Source organism: Barbus barbus, assembly GCF_936440315.1.
Source record: "Barbus barbus genome assembly, chromosome: 47".
Taxonomy (NCBI): domain Eukaryota; kingdom Metazoa; phylum Chordata; class Actinopteri; order Cypriniformes; family Cyprinidae; genus Barbus; species Barbus barbus.
This window is the reverse complement of record NC_136725.1, coordinates 11972470-11989079: the sequence shown is the minus strand read 5'-3', so window position 1 is coordinate 11989079 and position 16610 is coordinate 11972470. Positions and strand designations below refer to the sequence as shown.

At 34.8% G+C, this 16610-nt stretch overlaps 1 protein-coding gene across 1 annotated transcript in view; it reads left to right on the top strand.

Annotated features, from left to right (window-relative positions):
- LOC306865847 (1,4-alpha-glucan-branching enzyme-like) overlaps nt 1-16610 on the top strand; it is a gene marked incomplete at both ends in the record, with an annotated part of 62457 nt that overhangs the window by 19401 nt on the left and 26446 nt on the right. The window contains one exon of the mRNA XM_079410675.1: nt 15537-15652. Within this exon, the coding sequence (XP_079266801.1) occupies nt 15537-15652 (116 nt within the window). The remainder of the gene's footprint in view (nt 1-15536; nt 15653-16610) is intronic.

Genomic DNA, 16610 nt, shown 5'->3' with positions numbered 1-16610 from the left:
TGGGCTTTTTTCTGGTCTGTTGTCTGCTAACACACTGCCCATCAAAGAAGCTTTTAATAAAGCTGAGATCCACTGCAAGGTCTGTGCTTTCTACTGAGAGCGAGAGTAGAGAGAGCTGTTGGTACGTTAACGTTCTGATTCAGTCAAGTCCTTAACTGAAGTGCACTGTGAGAGCTTTCCATGCTAGGACTTTCACTGCGCCTGGAACCGGCCCCAGCTAATTATGTATAGCAAATGCCTAACTAGATTATTATGAATGCAGGCACCTGCAAGTGGAATGTTTTTTTAGCACAGGTGTGTGTTTTGTGTTGTGTTTAGTTGTAGCAAAAAGACCAAAACTGCGTTGATGGTCAGTCACATAAATAATAAGTAATTTTAGCATGTTGCTAAGCTAATTTGACACTGTAACAAGTGCACAACATGTAATCACAACACAAGCCCTGCTGGTCTTATTTGGTTTAAACTGGGCCAAGCAGGTTTATTTAGTATTTAGTTTATGAGTAAGCTAGTTCTAGCCCCAATTTTCACTCCGCAACAGTTTTCTGGGGATCGCCAACAAAAGGCCAAAATCTGAGGCAAATCTGTGCTTGTCCATGTGAGTGATGATTGTGTAGTGTGAATTATCAAATACACTATCTGAGAGAAGCGCAGATGTGTCACCGATACGATACCTGAGAAATATTTAGCCGGCTTAATATCTGGAGTCTATCACTGTGAAGTGTGTTTTGAATGGAAATTCTATTTTTGTATCTTGCACATGTGATTTGTAAATGAGACGAGTTGTCGAGGATTCCTCAGGAGTGGGCGATGTGGCAAAAATATATCATGATTTTTTTTTCAGGAAAATCACGATTTTATCACAATTTTTTTGTCATGTTGTTCTTTTTTCTATTTTGCAAGTTGTCGGAGCAGTACGACCAAACTATTGTCCCTATTTTAAAAAACAAGGTCTTACAAGGTAACAAAATATAAAATAAAAAGAATGGCAGACAATTAGGCCGAATGGGTGAGGATAAAAATGTTAGTCATTATTTTATATTTGTTAATAAAGAATAAGAACAAAGATATACTTTACAAATACTCATAATATACTGTACAAATAAAACCAAGCAGTGCTTTATTTTTTTGGAATTTAGCAGTAGCTAAAATTGTGATATTACACACCCCTACTCCTAGTGAAGTGTAGTGTAATTTACTCTCAATAAAAATATTTGTTTTAACTGGACTTTAGTCTATAACCCGAATTTCGGAAATGTTGGGATGTTTTTTAAATTAAAAAAAAAATAAAACTAAAGGACTTTCAAATCACATGAGCCAATATTTTATTCACAATAGAACATAGAGAACATAAATGTTTAAATGGAGAAATGTTACACTTTTATACGCTAAATGAGCTAACTTCAAATGTTATGCATGCTACAGGTCTCAAAAAAGTTAGCACGGGGGAAAACAAAGGGCTGAAAAAGCAATGTGCTTTGCCATCTGCAGATGCCAACTAAAGCTCTATCATGCAAAAAGGAAGCCATATGTGAACATAGTCCAAAAGAGCCGTCATGTCCTGTGGGCCAAGTGTCATTTAAAATGGATTCTTTCAAAGTGTAAAAGTGTTCTATGGTCAGACGAGTCCAAATTTCACATTTTTGTTGGAAATCATGGACACTGTGTCCTCCGGGCTAAAGAGGAAGGAGACCTTCCAGCATGTTATCAGCATTCAGTTCAAAAGCCAGCATTTCTGATGGTATTGGGGTGCATAAGTGCATACGGTATGGGCAGCTTGCATGTTTTGGAAGACACTATGAATGCTGAAAGGTATATAAAGGTTTTAGAGAAACATATGCTCCCCTCCAGACGATGTCTATTTCAGGGAAGGCCTTGTGTATTTCAGCAGGACAACGCAAAACCACATACTGCAGCTATTAGAACAGCATGGCATCGTAGTAGAAGAGTCCAGGTGCTGAATTGGCCTGCCTCCAGTCCAGATCTTTCACCTATAGAGAACATTTGGCACATCATTAAATGGAAAATACGTCAAAGACGACCACAAACTCTTCAGCAGCTGGAAACCTATATCAGGCAAGAATGGGACCAAATTCCAACACCAAAACTCCAAAAACTCATAACCTTGATGCCCAGATGTCTTCAAACTGTTTTGAAAAGAAGAGGAGACATGCCCCTGTCCCAACTATTTTGAGACCTGTAGCAGGCATCAAATTTGAAATGAGCTCATTTTATGCATAACATTGTAAAAATTTCTGTTTAAACATTTGTTATGTTATCTATGTTCTATTGTGAATAAAATATTGGCTCATGTGATTTGAAATTCTTTTAGTTTTCATGTTATTCAAATTTAAAAAGGATCCCAACATTTCTGGAATTCGGGTTGTAGTCCCGTTTAATGTCATTTAAACTAGAGTTGCGGGTATTTCTTAACCCCTTCACGTAACAAACATTCATTAATGCATGTGTCTATTCACTCTTAAAAAATAAAGGTGCTTCACAATTCTATAGAAGAACCTTTAAAGAACCTATTAAAGAACTTTTGACTGAATGGTACTTTGTGGAACCAAAAATGGTTCTTCTATGGCATCGCTGTGAAGAACCTTTTAAGCACCTTTATTTTTAAGAGTGTTGTTGCCATCTCCAGTAGTTTGTCATTGTTGCTGTTGTTGTCTGTCTCCTCTGTTTCCAAAAATGGTGTATAAAGAAACAATGTAAACCAATAATACCATTCACCATATTTTCCACTCTGCAACCATTCACTAAACCGTTTTAATACTTATGAAATGTAGAAACTCATTCATGCATTTTATTCACTTAAAAGTATGTGTAAGTTGAAGTGAACGCAGCGTTAGATTTGGCCAAAAATGTTACCTTGGTAGGCAGCACTGTAAGTTTTGAGTCACTCTTCTCTGGAGCTTATTGATTCTCTGAGATGGCAGAAGGTGTTAGCAGTATGACAGAGCAGTCCTGGCTGTGAGCTAAGACTCCGTAGGAGCTCATCGACTCTGCTCTGCCCCACAGGGGCTTCACTTATCACACCGAGGGCTTTTACTCAATGTCTTCAACACCCAGGGAGCCTCGCAGGAGGGAAGCGCGGACTCTGTCACACTCTTGCTTTCCGTACTAGCGCTGCAAACCTCCACTTAGGAGACAGACCTTATCTCTCATCAAGGGCGGCGTGCCAGAGTTTTGTCTTTAATCAATTATTGATGTGAGAAATAAAGTCGTATTTGGGAGGTACTTTGTACTCTAACAGGTGAACAGATTGCCTTGTCTGACAGGGCTTGTGTTTCCAGTCAGGCTGAAAATTGAACTTTTTAAGGGGGAGAGAGAGATGTAGAACAAGGCCACCGTGATGCCTGAGATTTACACACAAGCTGAGAGGAGATTCACCTCTTTTGCTTTATCTCTGCCTTATTCACTCTCCCCTCTTCCGTTAAACACGCAGAGAGACTCACACACAGGATTTAAAGGCATAGTTCACCCAAAAATGTAAGCAATAAACCAAACAGTTAACGGTAGCCATTGAGTTCCACAGTGTTTTTTCTATTCTGTGGAATTCAATGGCTACCGTCAACTTTTTGGTAACAAGCATTCTTTAAAATAACTTCCTCTGTACTCAACAAAAGAAAGAAACTCATACAGGTTTAGAGCAACATGGGGGTGAGTAAAATTTTTTGGTGAACTATCCTCTGATGAGAGCATTTCTTGTTTTTTTTCTTGCAGCTGAGATATGGTACAGTATCACTTTATATGCATTTACTGTGTGCATGTTGATAAAATCCAATTTTATATTGGATGTGGTAATACTGTGTGGTAATACATTTTTCGATAATATAAACAATCACACAGTGGAGAATTACCATTACCAGTGTTGTGGAGAAACTATTTAAATGTAATGTCATTATGTAATTTAATTACAAAATAAATGTAACTGTAATCTGTTACAGTTACTGAGAACAAAATGTGTAATTAAATTAGTTACTTATGAAAATATTAACGACTACATAGGGGGATACATTTGAATATTTCTTGTATTAATATTTACTATTTCTTGTTATGATTTTAAATCTGTTTTTAACCTATGTGGTTATATATACTATATATACTATGTGTGCAATATATACTATAGCGCATGACATAATGTTAAATACATTGCTCAGTCTGCATTTCGGAGAAACTGTGTAATGGTTAAAGATGTTTACTGAATGAACCGCATATGTACAGGAGTAAGTGTATGGCAATTTCATATGTTAACATGATTTAAAAAATTAACAGCTTTCTGTTGTGTGTGTGTAAATGAACTGTAATAATCTGAAAATGATTTATATCAAATCAATTAATTGGCAAAAGAAAACCGAACTCCACCATTAACGTGATGGCATTAACAGTCCTGTATTTTTTAACCAACAAGGTTAAAATGATGGGGGTGCGACCATGTTAGTCTTGTTTCGGGAAACAGTTGTGACTAGCTAATTAGTTTAATGGTGCATCATACAGCAGTGGTTAAGTTACGTCATTTCACAAGAAATGCTCCCCTGATGAAATGATGACAAATAGACATGAATAACTAAGATATTACTGTTTTTGGTGCATGGAGCTTAGGCTGACATAATAAATGTCCATTTTATTATAGAAGTACCCATTGTTGTTGTTATTTTTACATTCTGTCGAGTTTGTTCTTTCACACTGTCATTCTTTCTCCTGGTGTAAGATGGCCAACAAGTTTCAAGCACGAGTCCATGTGGACATGCGTTTGTCTCTTTAATCCCTTCCTTTTATCAACTGTCTTCTTTTTTTCCCTTTGTTAGTGGCCTGTTGAAGTGTTACATTGTTGTCTGGTCGCTGATTGGCTGCTCTCTGAGCTGACAGTCGGATTAATTGAGCCTCTCCACTGAGTCCTATCAAATCTCACAACCAACACTGACACCAAAACAATCAACGACGGCTCACAGCCCAGCCTGAGATCCACAACTAATTAAAGGGATTGTATGGTTTACTCTTAGAGAGCTGCCTAATGCTCCGCGGGTCATCATAACACGGAATGTGGGATATCAAAGCTAGTAACACTCATGAGGATTTGTTTTTTATGATTCCTGAGGCAGGTTTGCTTTCTTATAATGAATTTGGTTGGGTTCTGTCCAGCTTAATTTGATTCAGTTCAATTAAGTTAAATTCAAAGGTGCTTTACTGGAATAATTGTGGCGTTTCCAGTTGTAAAAAAGCTCATAAATGGTCATAAACCATTTAAAAAAAAAAAAAAAGATATTTAACTGAAATACACCAGTACTGGTATTTTATTTTATTTTATTTTATTTTATTTTATTTTATTTTATTTTATTTTATTTTATTTTATTTTATTTTATTTTATTTTATTTTATTTTATTTTATTTTATTTTATTTTTATTTTATTTTATTTTAAAGATCTATTTGGAATTTGTCACATATCTCACATTTCTGGTTATCCTATTTATATTTAGGTTACTTTTACCATCATCTAACTCTTTAATCTAATGAATCTATAAAATGAATCTATAAAACACCAACAATTTCAATAATACTATTAAATGCAATCTTTAGAAAATCTAATACTGTAATCATGCAGTTCATTACAGTGTTGTGATGCCTAAATTCACTTAATTTAATTGATTTTAGTTTTTAGTGATTTTATTTTTAATTAATTTACTCACAATAGAATTTTAACATCTGTCGTTTATTGTTACAGTACTGGCAATAACCTGAAAATAATTATTAGCTTATCAGTGTATTTTAGTTTGTGTCCATTAAGTTACTAATGAAAAGAGAAATGAGAAAATAATCAAATGAGATGCATTTTCAATATTTTTAAATGACAAAAGTCAGTAGATTATCTAAAAAAGCCATCACACATGGATAGTTAAATTATTTACCTCTTTTCTTCTGGAATTTCCTGTGAAAATAGCTATGTAGTAAATATACCATTACTGTGATATGAAAGTTTGTACATCCCCACCCCACCCCACCCCCACCCCCTACATCTGAGTGAACAAAATATCTACAAAGATCATCAGAATAGTTAGATAAACAGGGAAAAACAGGTCAGGAGGGCAAGAGATCAATGCACAGGAAGATGAAATGTAGAGAAGTCAGAACATCTCCTCCTAGTCTTCCTGTGTGCCCTTGTGCTGAGTTTCAGAAAAGCAGAGCAGTGTATTAAAACCCTCTACAGACCTTTCACCCCGGCCCTCATTTGCAATTTGCAATTAAAGTTGTGCTGCTATTTTAAGCCTTCAGGTCTGACCCAGGGCTTGTGTGTGTGACTCATTGAAAAGTGCTGCCCTCGTCAATAATCTTATCTCTCTATTAAATGATTTGCAGAATTAACCTGCATACATTTTCTTATGGTAGTTCAACTACAAGATCTGGAAACAGAAACATTTTTCTTTATTTTATGTATATAGGGTACAACGGGGCTAAAGGCACCCCAGGGTAAAAGGCGACTTTGATATTATTTTCATCTAAACCATTAGATGGCACAAAAATGTGGCATAGCACTTTCCAAAACATTCGCTTTTCAAGATGTATGTGTATATTTGTCTGATCCTTGACACGATCGCGGGCAGCAGCGCGAAGATGATTCACTTGATCTAATATTTATGTTTTTGAAAATGTTGTAGATTCAAGTAGCAAATTAGAATCGCTAAAATGAATGCATATATTTTGAGACAAAGGTCTTAACAATTTTGTTTAAGATAATTAAAGCAACAGTTTTTAAATATGGAAATAATATGTAAAAGTATGGTATATGGGGTAAAAAGCGCCCCTGCTGTTGGGGCTAATGGCACAGTAATTAACATGATAATTAATAGATGGCTGACTTTTCCATTTGGTGACATGACATGGATAGATTCAGATGGTCAATATCATATATTATGTTGGGTGTCCATATTAGAGATAATCACCGTGTTTAGAAACCATCATATTTAAAAACATGACATTAATCATACCATATAATAAAATATAATTTGTTGTTACTACTGTAAATATATATATTTACTTATTAAAATTATTTTGTATTATATATTTTAATAATATAATAATTATATATTTTATATTAACATATTTTAATGACAGTATATTTATTGAACAAAAATGTATTCTTTTATTTTTCAAAATAAGCAGAAAATAAACTAACTTTACTTTTTGTTTTGAACAAATATTAACTTATTATTTTAAAGAACATTATTTTTGCTGAAGTATTTGTATCAATACCATGTGCCTTTTGCCCCATGCTGGTGAGCCTTTTACCCCGTGTTTGGGGTAAAAGCCCCCCCTTGCCACCTCATATATTTATAGATGAAGGACGCATTTTGAACTTTTGATTCATCAAAGAATCCTGAAAAAAATATCAGTTTCCACAAAAATATTAGACAACACAACTTTCGTTATTTGTGAAATTTATTAGCAAATCTAAATTAAAAATATTTTTGAAGTAAATCCTACAATACATAATTTAAAAAATATATTTTATTTAATTTTTAGTGTATTTTATTTTAGTTTATTTTTAATTCTGCAAGGATGCATTTTGAACTTTTTATCCATCAAAGAATCCTGAAAAGTTTTCCACAAATTTCCTAAATTAAAATAATAGTAAATGCTACAATAAATTATTTTATTATTTTTATATATATACACATACATATATATATATATATATATATATATATATATATTAAAAATTGTTGTTTTACACTGTAATAATAATTTCACAATATTAATGCTTTTAGTGTAATTTATTAAAATACATGCAGCTTCTATTTTAGTAATTGTTTTTACCACAATGTTGATTTTGAATCTTGCTAGCTTTTCTCGTCATCATTTTGTCAACTGTATCTCTTAATTTAAATAATTTAATCTTTTTCTTTGCAAAAATGAAAAAAAAAAATCCTTCAGCAGTGAACTTTTTTGACAGTAGCTTCATAGACGAGATTCTGCTCAGCAATTCGCTAAACATTCTCCGTCGCTGTCTCCATCTTACTCTGTTCTCAGTCTGTAAATGAGGATACTTTTGACCTTGACTGCTCTTCCTGCTATTGATTGGTCACGTTAGCGAAGCCCGTTTTTAATCAGCGGCCTGTTTTGCAACATCCATTCACTCTGCTGCAAGAAAACGACTCCTCCAGTCTCACACAGCACCAGATGGTAGAGAAGTCGGGTTGTTTGTGCGCAGAAGAATCTTTTTTTCAACCCAAACATAATGAGCCCATATTCAGCCTTCAGTCTTTCCTGCATTTAGTGTTTGGCAGAAAGGCGGAGAGGAGACGGGTTGCCAGTGTGTGTTTCTCTCTCTCTAAAATCAGTCTGGTCATTAGTCATTGCACATATACAGCATAAACGGTTTCCTCGCGCTCGTCTTTCGGCCGGGCTACAGCGCGTTTGGCTGATCTAATAGTTGAGGACAGGCATTTTCAATGAATTGGATTGAAGCATTTCGTGTATGTTGTTGATGGAGGATTTTCTTGGCGAGTGTTTGTTGTGTGGACCGCAACTTAACTCAAAGCACAAGATATTGTGCAGTATTGAGGAAGCTAATGTGAAACTGTAGTTAGGCAAGCTATTCATTACTCATATAGTTCAACTACAGTAGAGTAAATAAATGATCAGATGCACAACAAGATAATTGCAAAGCGCTGAAGTTAGTTAGGCTGATATTTAGCAGCCTGCCACAAAAATAATGAGGATCTCAATTAGTGGAACAGTATTAAACTTGAAAGTTTGTTTACACCAAATACAGATAATTAAACAAGAAAACACACTGATTTATAAAGCACTAAATATTTCACTATATTAAAGGTAAACCGCAATAGAAATTCCGTACACTGTTAATTGTCAAGAAAAATCAACTTTTGAGCTGCTTCACACAATTGAAAATGATTGTGGATATACTGTATATTTCAGTATTACTTCTGATTATTTAAAGTGCAATCATTTTGAATATCAAGTCATATTTAAGTATCATATTTAAGTACTGTACATTAAAAAGGGGGATTTTAGACAGCTTTTTGACTTTTATGCTAATAACTAAAGAGAAAGTACTTCTAAATCCTTAAAATCTTAACTTTATTGCTGTTGATGAATATCAGCTTTACTCGCACTGTATACTGTGAACTTAAATTAAGAAAAAGAGCAGTTATTTTAACATCTTTTACCACACATGATTGGTTTTTGAGGTGTTTGATGGATGGGGTTTATAGAGGCACTAGGTTTGAAGATTTTACTCTTAGGCTTGTTTTGATGTTTTCTTTATTTTCGGTTTCTGTAGTGTTTCAAGTTCTTGCCAGTTGTTTGTTTCCATTGTACTTTACAGTTCAGAAAATGCAAATCTTTTTAGCGTTTCAAGTAATGTAACTGCATATGCAGCTTGAAATTTTCTCGCAAGCAAATGTTCATGTTTAAGACTTTGTGAGCATTTGAAAACTAAAACTGAATAACATGAATTAATCATGACCTTCAGGAACAGAATCCATAAACACGTTGAGTTGCACTATTCATTTGGCCTCCATACAAAAGAACACAATTATGGCTTATCTGCAGATGAGAGTTCAGCAAACCTGCCAGTGTTTAACCTTGGGAATCAACTGAAAGAGCGTTAGAACCAGGGTGCGAACTACGGGGGAGCTCGGTTCCCCTTAATAAGACATGGGCTCCCCTGAAAACATGATTTGTGAAATTTTGGGGGGTCTCAAAAAATATTGACAATGTGTTATTTTGACATGCAATTTCAGTTTTGTGTAATGTGATCATCTTGGATTATTATGTGTAAAATTGCAAAATTATCATTCATTCATGCATGACGGCGATTTAAAACTAATTCACTTCAATAAAGATAACTATACATGCTATTCTTGTCATGAGCATCAAGGTGCAAATTAATTCCACTCATGTTTAGTACGTTAACTCAAATATTCGACAACATTGGCCGTAGATCTGTGCGCGCAGTCCTTGAAATCCATTCTGCAGTTAGCATCATATAGCATCATACAGCCACCATGGCAAAAAGAACACAAGGCAGTTTAATGGCACGACCGAATCACCTGCTGCAAGCCCTGCTAGCACACCTCCCGCCGGGATGACAACGTAAGAAGACATTGTAAGTCCACGTGCAAGGGCACGAACCCATAGACCCACCAAACAAGAAAAAAAAAAAAAAGGTGGGCTCCCCCAAAGTCCACGGTACAGTTCGAACACTGGTTAGAACGGTAGCGCTCAAAGAATAAACACACAGAGAGCTGAAAGAAACTTTTATAGCTACAAAAATTGTGGCTCTGGATATAGTAAGATCAGTTTTACTCAACAACTTTTTGTTATGCTAACCCATCGGCCCTCATTTACATTTTAAACTTACAAGAGCTCTTTCTGTCTCACTTCAAAACCTGTTGTTCTGTGGCATTGAGGGGCCATTTGTGTAGATTTTGATTGGTTTTGTTATGATCCCCTAATGTTTATTTGTGTCATTCCTTTTATGCAGTACTTTTCTTTTTCTTTTCATTTTGTTTAACAAAGTTTTGAATAAATATGCTTTTGCTGTTTTGTTGAACATATGGTTAGGTCAAGCTCAGGCACTTAAAACTATTCATCTTAACTTGATTATATACACAATGACAGGGAAAATGCTAGAAATAAAGAGCTTTTATTAAAAAGAGTTAACTTGTTTGAGAACGTTAGAGTTTTTAATCATAATGTTTTCTATTATCATAATTTTTCTGCCATTTTACTTTACTTTACTTACTTTTGTCATTTAGCAGACGCTTTTGTCCAAAGCGACTTACAAATAAGAAAAAGTAACTAAAACTAAAAAGTTACAACTCTATAAATACTATCTACCCACATATTTAAGAAAATAAAGAAATTAAATAAAATTAACACATGCATATAACAACAACATTTCAATAATAAACATATCAATGAAAAAATTAAATAAAAAGCTACTACTATCCCTTGCCGGTGTCCCTGCCCGGTGGAGTCGCACGGTAGAGTCGATGGTCTTTACACTCTTTACTTTTTTACTTTTGTCATTTAGCAGACGCTTTTGTCAAGGATTGTATTTTTGTATGCAGATTTTATCAAGGATGAAACAGTAAAATTAAAATTCGGAAATGCAAATAATAATAATACATTAAATTAACCTAAATTTAAAGAAATTGAATTTATTAAATATTATTAATTATAATGAAGAAATGGCTAGAATATTTATTCATAAATAGCCTGCTCATTTCATCTACTCAAAATAGTGAAGTTGTTTCTGTTAAATTAATTGAAGTATTATGATGAAAAAACTAACTATTTAAAATGTAAAGTATTGTATTTAGTAGATTAAGACTTAAAATATAATTTAAAAGTTTGAGGTCAGTCTTTCATTCTCACCAAAGCTGTATTTATTTCATGAAAAACATATGAAAAACGGTAATACTGTGAAATATTATTACAGTTTAAAAAAACTGTTTTCAGCATCTGGGGTGGTGATGGCGCAGTGGATAAGACACATGCCTTTGGTGTGAGAGACCCGGGTTCGAATCCACTGCGAGACACCAATGTGTCCCTGAGCAAGACACTTAACCCCTAGTTGCTCCAGAGGCGTGCGACCTCTGACATATATAGCAATTGTAAGTCGCTTTGGATAAAAGCGTCAGCTAAATGAATAAATGTAAATGTAAAATCATTACTCCAGTCTTCAGTGTCACACGATCCTTCAGAAATCATGCTAATATGCTGGTGCTTCTTATTATGAATGTTGAAAATAATTGTGCTGCTTAATTTGCTTCATTTGAAAGATGTCGAGCTTCAGTATTGACTGTTTTTTGCCATTATAATTATTATGTATTATCAATGCACAGATAAATTCAGTCATGCAAAATTGATCATTTTAATGGCAAAGGTTAAGTAATCAACATCCATTAAAAGCCAGAAGTGTTCATATTTAAAGCAACACTGATGTGTTCTCATACATTTAGTTAACATTTCTTTTGAGAGAGGTGTCATTCATGTCCGTTTTCCACTAAATTATTCATTGTGAGAAGCGTTTCGGTGGAAAAACAGCCTCTTGCAACATGTGTCAAATTCATACGAGCAGATTGAGGCTGCTCTCATAGTTTGACTGTCAGATTGAAGTGTTTAACTGTGTATTACAGATCTATTGTGAATATGCAGATCCATGATGTTCGATGTTTGTCTGATCTGCTAGTTCAAGTCCTGGTCAGTGGCCCGTCTGAATGATTAACCTCCACAGGCTGCAGCATCTGCCCTGCGCTCTCAACTCTGTCCTACAGCACAAATACACGCATGTATTAAAAGATTTCAATAAGAAAATCATATTAAATGGTTTGATGTCATGACACATCAGCAATGCCCTACTTTGCTGGAGTGCTTGATGTTTGAAATGGCTGATGAAGGATTGTGGGGGTTTCAACTATCACAGCCATTCATCACTCATCTCTATTTGGCCTCTATGGGAATCTTATTGTGCTTCCCACCTTTTCTCTCTCCTGTTTCTTGTCAGTTTGAGGTGATGGTCGTAATCTGTTTATGGTGAGGGTGGTGGCAGGCCTGTGGGTTCTGTAACCTTATATCAGAGCAGCTTCCTGTTAGATTCCACAGATGCACAAATGCAATCTGCCTCTGTTTATGAAAGCTTCATATCGGGATAATATGCAAGGCTTTTTATCAGTGTGCGGCAAGTCTCTATCTCTGCACTGAAAGACTGTGTGTGTGTGAAACGGGAGGATGTGGCAACGGAGAGTGCATTTGCTGAGATTGAATTGTTATAATGGCCATTCATGTATTCGCAGATGCACAGCAATAGCTGTTGTGGATTTCTGTGCATTTATATTATAGTTTATGTATTTATTATTGTTACTATTAGTATTAGTATTATTACTATAACATTTTCATTTTATTTTAATTAATGTTTATGATTGCTTATTTTAATGTAATAATTATATTTATATATAATTTATATCTAATAAATAATATATATTGTATGAAATATTTATATATATATATATATATATATATATATACAGTATATAATGCTGAAACTTTACTTTGGCCAGAGTCCTTGATAAGACCCCTGCAGATTCCCTCATCTTAAATTGATGACATTTATTTGCTGTATCGTTTGACTTCTGTATAGGGGCTACAGTTCTTTAGGCCCACAGCTATGCACTCCTGGGTCAGTCCAAAAGTTATACATCTGAAACTTACAGGTCTGAACCGAACACCTCTAGGGTTTCCACAAAGCCAAGGCAAAACTCCTTTTAACTACCCCTGGTGACTCTCTTACCAAGGCCTGCTGCCGTGTTCTGCCGTGAACGCTTTCGTGTGTATTCATACAAGCATTCAAGCACACGATTATGACTTTAAGCACATCTCTATGAGTGTGGACTGAATACTTCAGCGCCTGCTTTGAAATATAGCTGTGGTTGTATATATTATTTGCGGCCGTGACACGAATATGGTCAGTGGGTTTAAAAAAGTAGTGAAGTAACTCAGTTGTTTCGAGTACTTCTTAACACTATGGCATGTTAGAGGTTCTTATCGCTTTTTAATGAATTGAACGCTCCTGCAGTGAGTCTGAATGCTTTCACGACACTGTTAAAATCAAATAATTAAAAGCATAGCGTTGTTAGGATTGAATCCCTGCTGTTCTACCTAATCACATGTTTGAATGCACACAAGACGTGGAACGGCGAGAAAGTTAATTTACTTTGGGATGGCTTCATAGGCCCACTGTTGAAAATGCGATACTTAGTTTAATTGCAGGAATAAAGGATTGAGAGAGGAGGAGAGGCCCTCATCCAAAAAGTTAGTGGGATATCAGGGCTCATTTACACTGTGATGGTTTCACCGTGTGCATCCGGGGGAAACATTCAGTTTACTTCAACTCTGAGTGGGTTTCTATGTACTAAAACCTGAATTGTATATTTTCTGAAAAAAAGGTGAGTGGTACCTCTCTGTGTAAAAACTTTTTTATGCAGTTGTTAGGGTGTTTTCTATGAAATCAGTTTTAAACTGGGGTCTGGAGACCCCTAGGGGTCAGCAAGGAGGGTCTGGAGAAATTAAAAATTAACTGAAAACTGAAAATTAAAAACAAAAACATTTTTACAAAACTATCTATCTATCCATCTATCCATCCATCTATCCATCCATCCATCCATCTATCTATCTATCTATCTATCTATCTATCTATCTATCTATCTATCTATCTATCTATCTATCTATCTATCTATCTATCTATCTATCTATCTATCTATCTATCTATCTATCTATCTATCTATCTATCTATGTCTGTCTGTCTGTCTGTCTAGCTATCTCTGTCTGTGTGTGTGTGTGTGTGTGTGTGTGTGTGTGTGTGTGTGTGTGTGTGTGTGTGTGTGTGTGTGTGTGTGTGTGTGTGTGTGTGAAAGCATCAGTATGTAACTTGCTGTATCTTTGTAATTATTTGTAAAATTTAGCAGCATTTTCTGAGTAAAAGCTGATTCAAAGTAATTTATTTTCAGGAAAATAATGCTTTCGACTTAACACATATTATCTGGATAATTTTATTTATAAATATTAAATGTAATATTTTATTTTATTATATTTATATATATATATATATATATATATATATATATATATATTATAATTCGCTTTGACTTCAGTGCAGTGATAATATAATAGCCAATTATGTAATGTAGTAGACAACATTTTGTGAGATGTAATGCAATGCATAATGTTTTTCTCACACAGAATAATTGGGTCTTGGCTGTATATGAAATGCATATAATTTTTTTCAAGGGGGTCCATCATGTCTTGGGGTCTTCAACATCTACATGAAAACCCCTGGTCTAGGACATTATTAGGGTAATACTATTCAATAAAATTGAAACGTTTAAGAACAAAGGAAATCAGTAAGAGCAGTAACTGGAGAGCAGGAGGCTGTTCTCAGAGTGCTATTTCTCATGAAAGAATGGTTTCAGTCTTGAGTTAGTTTCATCTCCTCCTCATTCACACGCTGTTCATCGCTCTCCTCAGGGAATCACACCACCACCAGCCGCCCAACCTGCTGCTCCTGCTGCCTGTTTCTCTCTTTCTCTCTCCATCTGTCTTTTTGGGCTGAATCAACCAACCTTGTGTTACAGCTACTATTTAATCAGAGAATGAATCCATTACTCAAATGTGTTTTAGCGCTGTCAATCAATTAAAACTTAAATGAAGTCATTACATGAAATGCCAATTACTCAATCAAATTAAACACAATTCACAAAAATTACAATTAATTGCACATTGAAATATTGAAGATAATTCGAAAACATTATTGTGGCAGATGAGTCAATCATTGAACTGATATTACAAGTAGGATGTGTCGTTTGTGAACAGCTTGACATGTTTTTTTTCTTCGTATTTATATGCACCAGAGTGTGTTCTAGTTGATTGATTTTTGGATTCTTATTTCATCAGACAAAGGTCGATTTTTATGTGGAAGCTCTGGAGAAAATGTCTTTCTCTGTTTCCCATAGCTGGGAAGTGGTGCGGTTTCTCCTCTCCAACCTGCGCTGGTGGATGGGGGAGTATCACTTTGATGGCTTCAGGTTTGACGCTGTGACTTCAATGCTGTACCACCACCATGGCATCGGTCAGTTGTTCTGCACCTGTAAACAAGAGCTACCATCATTCATTGTAAAAACAAATCATTGTCTTAATAGAATTTGGTCTTTTGCTGTTTTAATTTTTTTGGTCTTTTCTTGTTAAAATATCTAAGTTTCAAGGTAAATTTACTTGAGAAGCACAATTGTTTAGAAATGAAGTTTTCTTTCGTTCAATTCCGATCCCTGATTTGGTTGATTAAAAAGAATCAGCTCATAAGAATCATTCAGGATCAGTCTACACTGGTTGTGCTCTATGCTGATTCAATAAAAGCTAAAAGAATTGGCTCATATGATAAATTCGTTCAGGAGTTGGTCTACACTGGTTGTGCTGTATACCAGTTCACTAAAAGCTAAAAGAATCAAAAGCTAAAAGAATCAGCTCGTAAGAGTCGTTTGTTCAGGAATTGGTCTACACTGGTTGTGCTGTATACTGATTCACTGTGAAAGCTGAAAGGAGTGTCACTCTGAATAAGAGCCAGTTTTTTTAATCCTACCATTAAACTTATTAAAATGTTTAATTCATGCTTATAATAAGAAAAGAAAAAAAAGGGAAAAAATATATTTTTAAAGGTGCAGCCATTTCTCTGAAAACATGCAATAAAATTTTGATTAATGTATTTAATATGCATCGCCGTGTCCATGTAATGTTTTATTTACTTCAAGAAGAAAACAGTGTACTTCATATATGTCAAATGCCTCTGTCTATATTTGTCTATAGAGAGAGTGAGTCTGTATAAGTGCCTCTGTCCATCTCTGAATCAGTTCATCCAGATGAAATGTGAAGGCTTTGATGCATTGATTCATGAAGAGTGTGTCAGAGGCATGTCAACTGTGTCATTTCTGTTGTATTAATAAAGCTCTGAATCATAGCATGTGGAGGAAAGTACAAACTGCATGAATAGATTTGAAAGGCACTCTTAGACCATTATCATAAATTATGGGAGA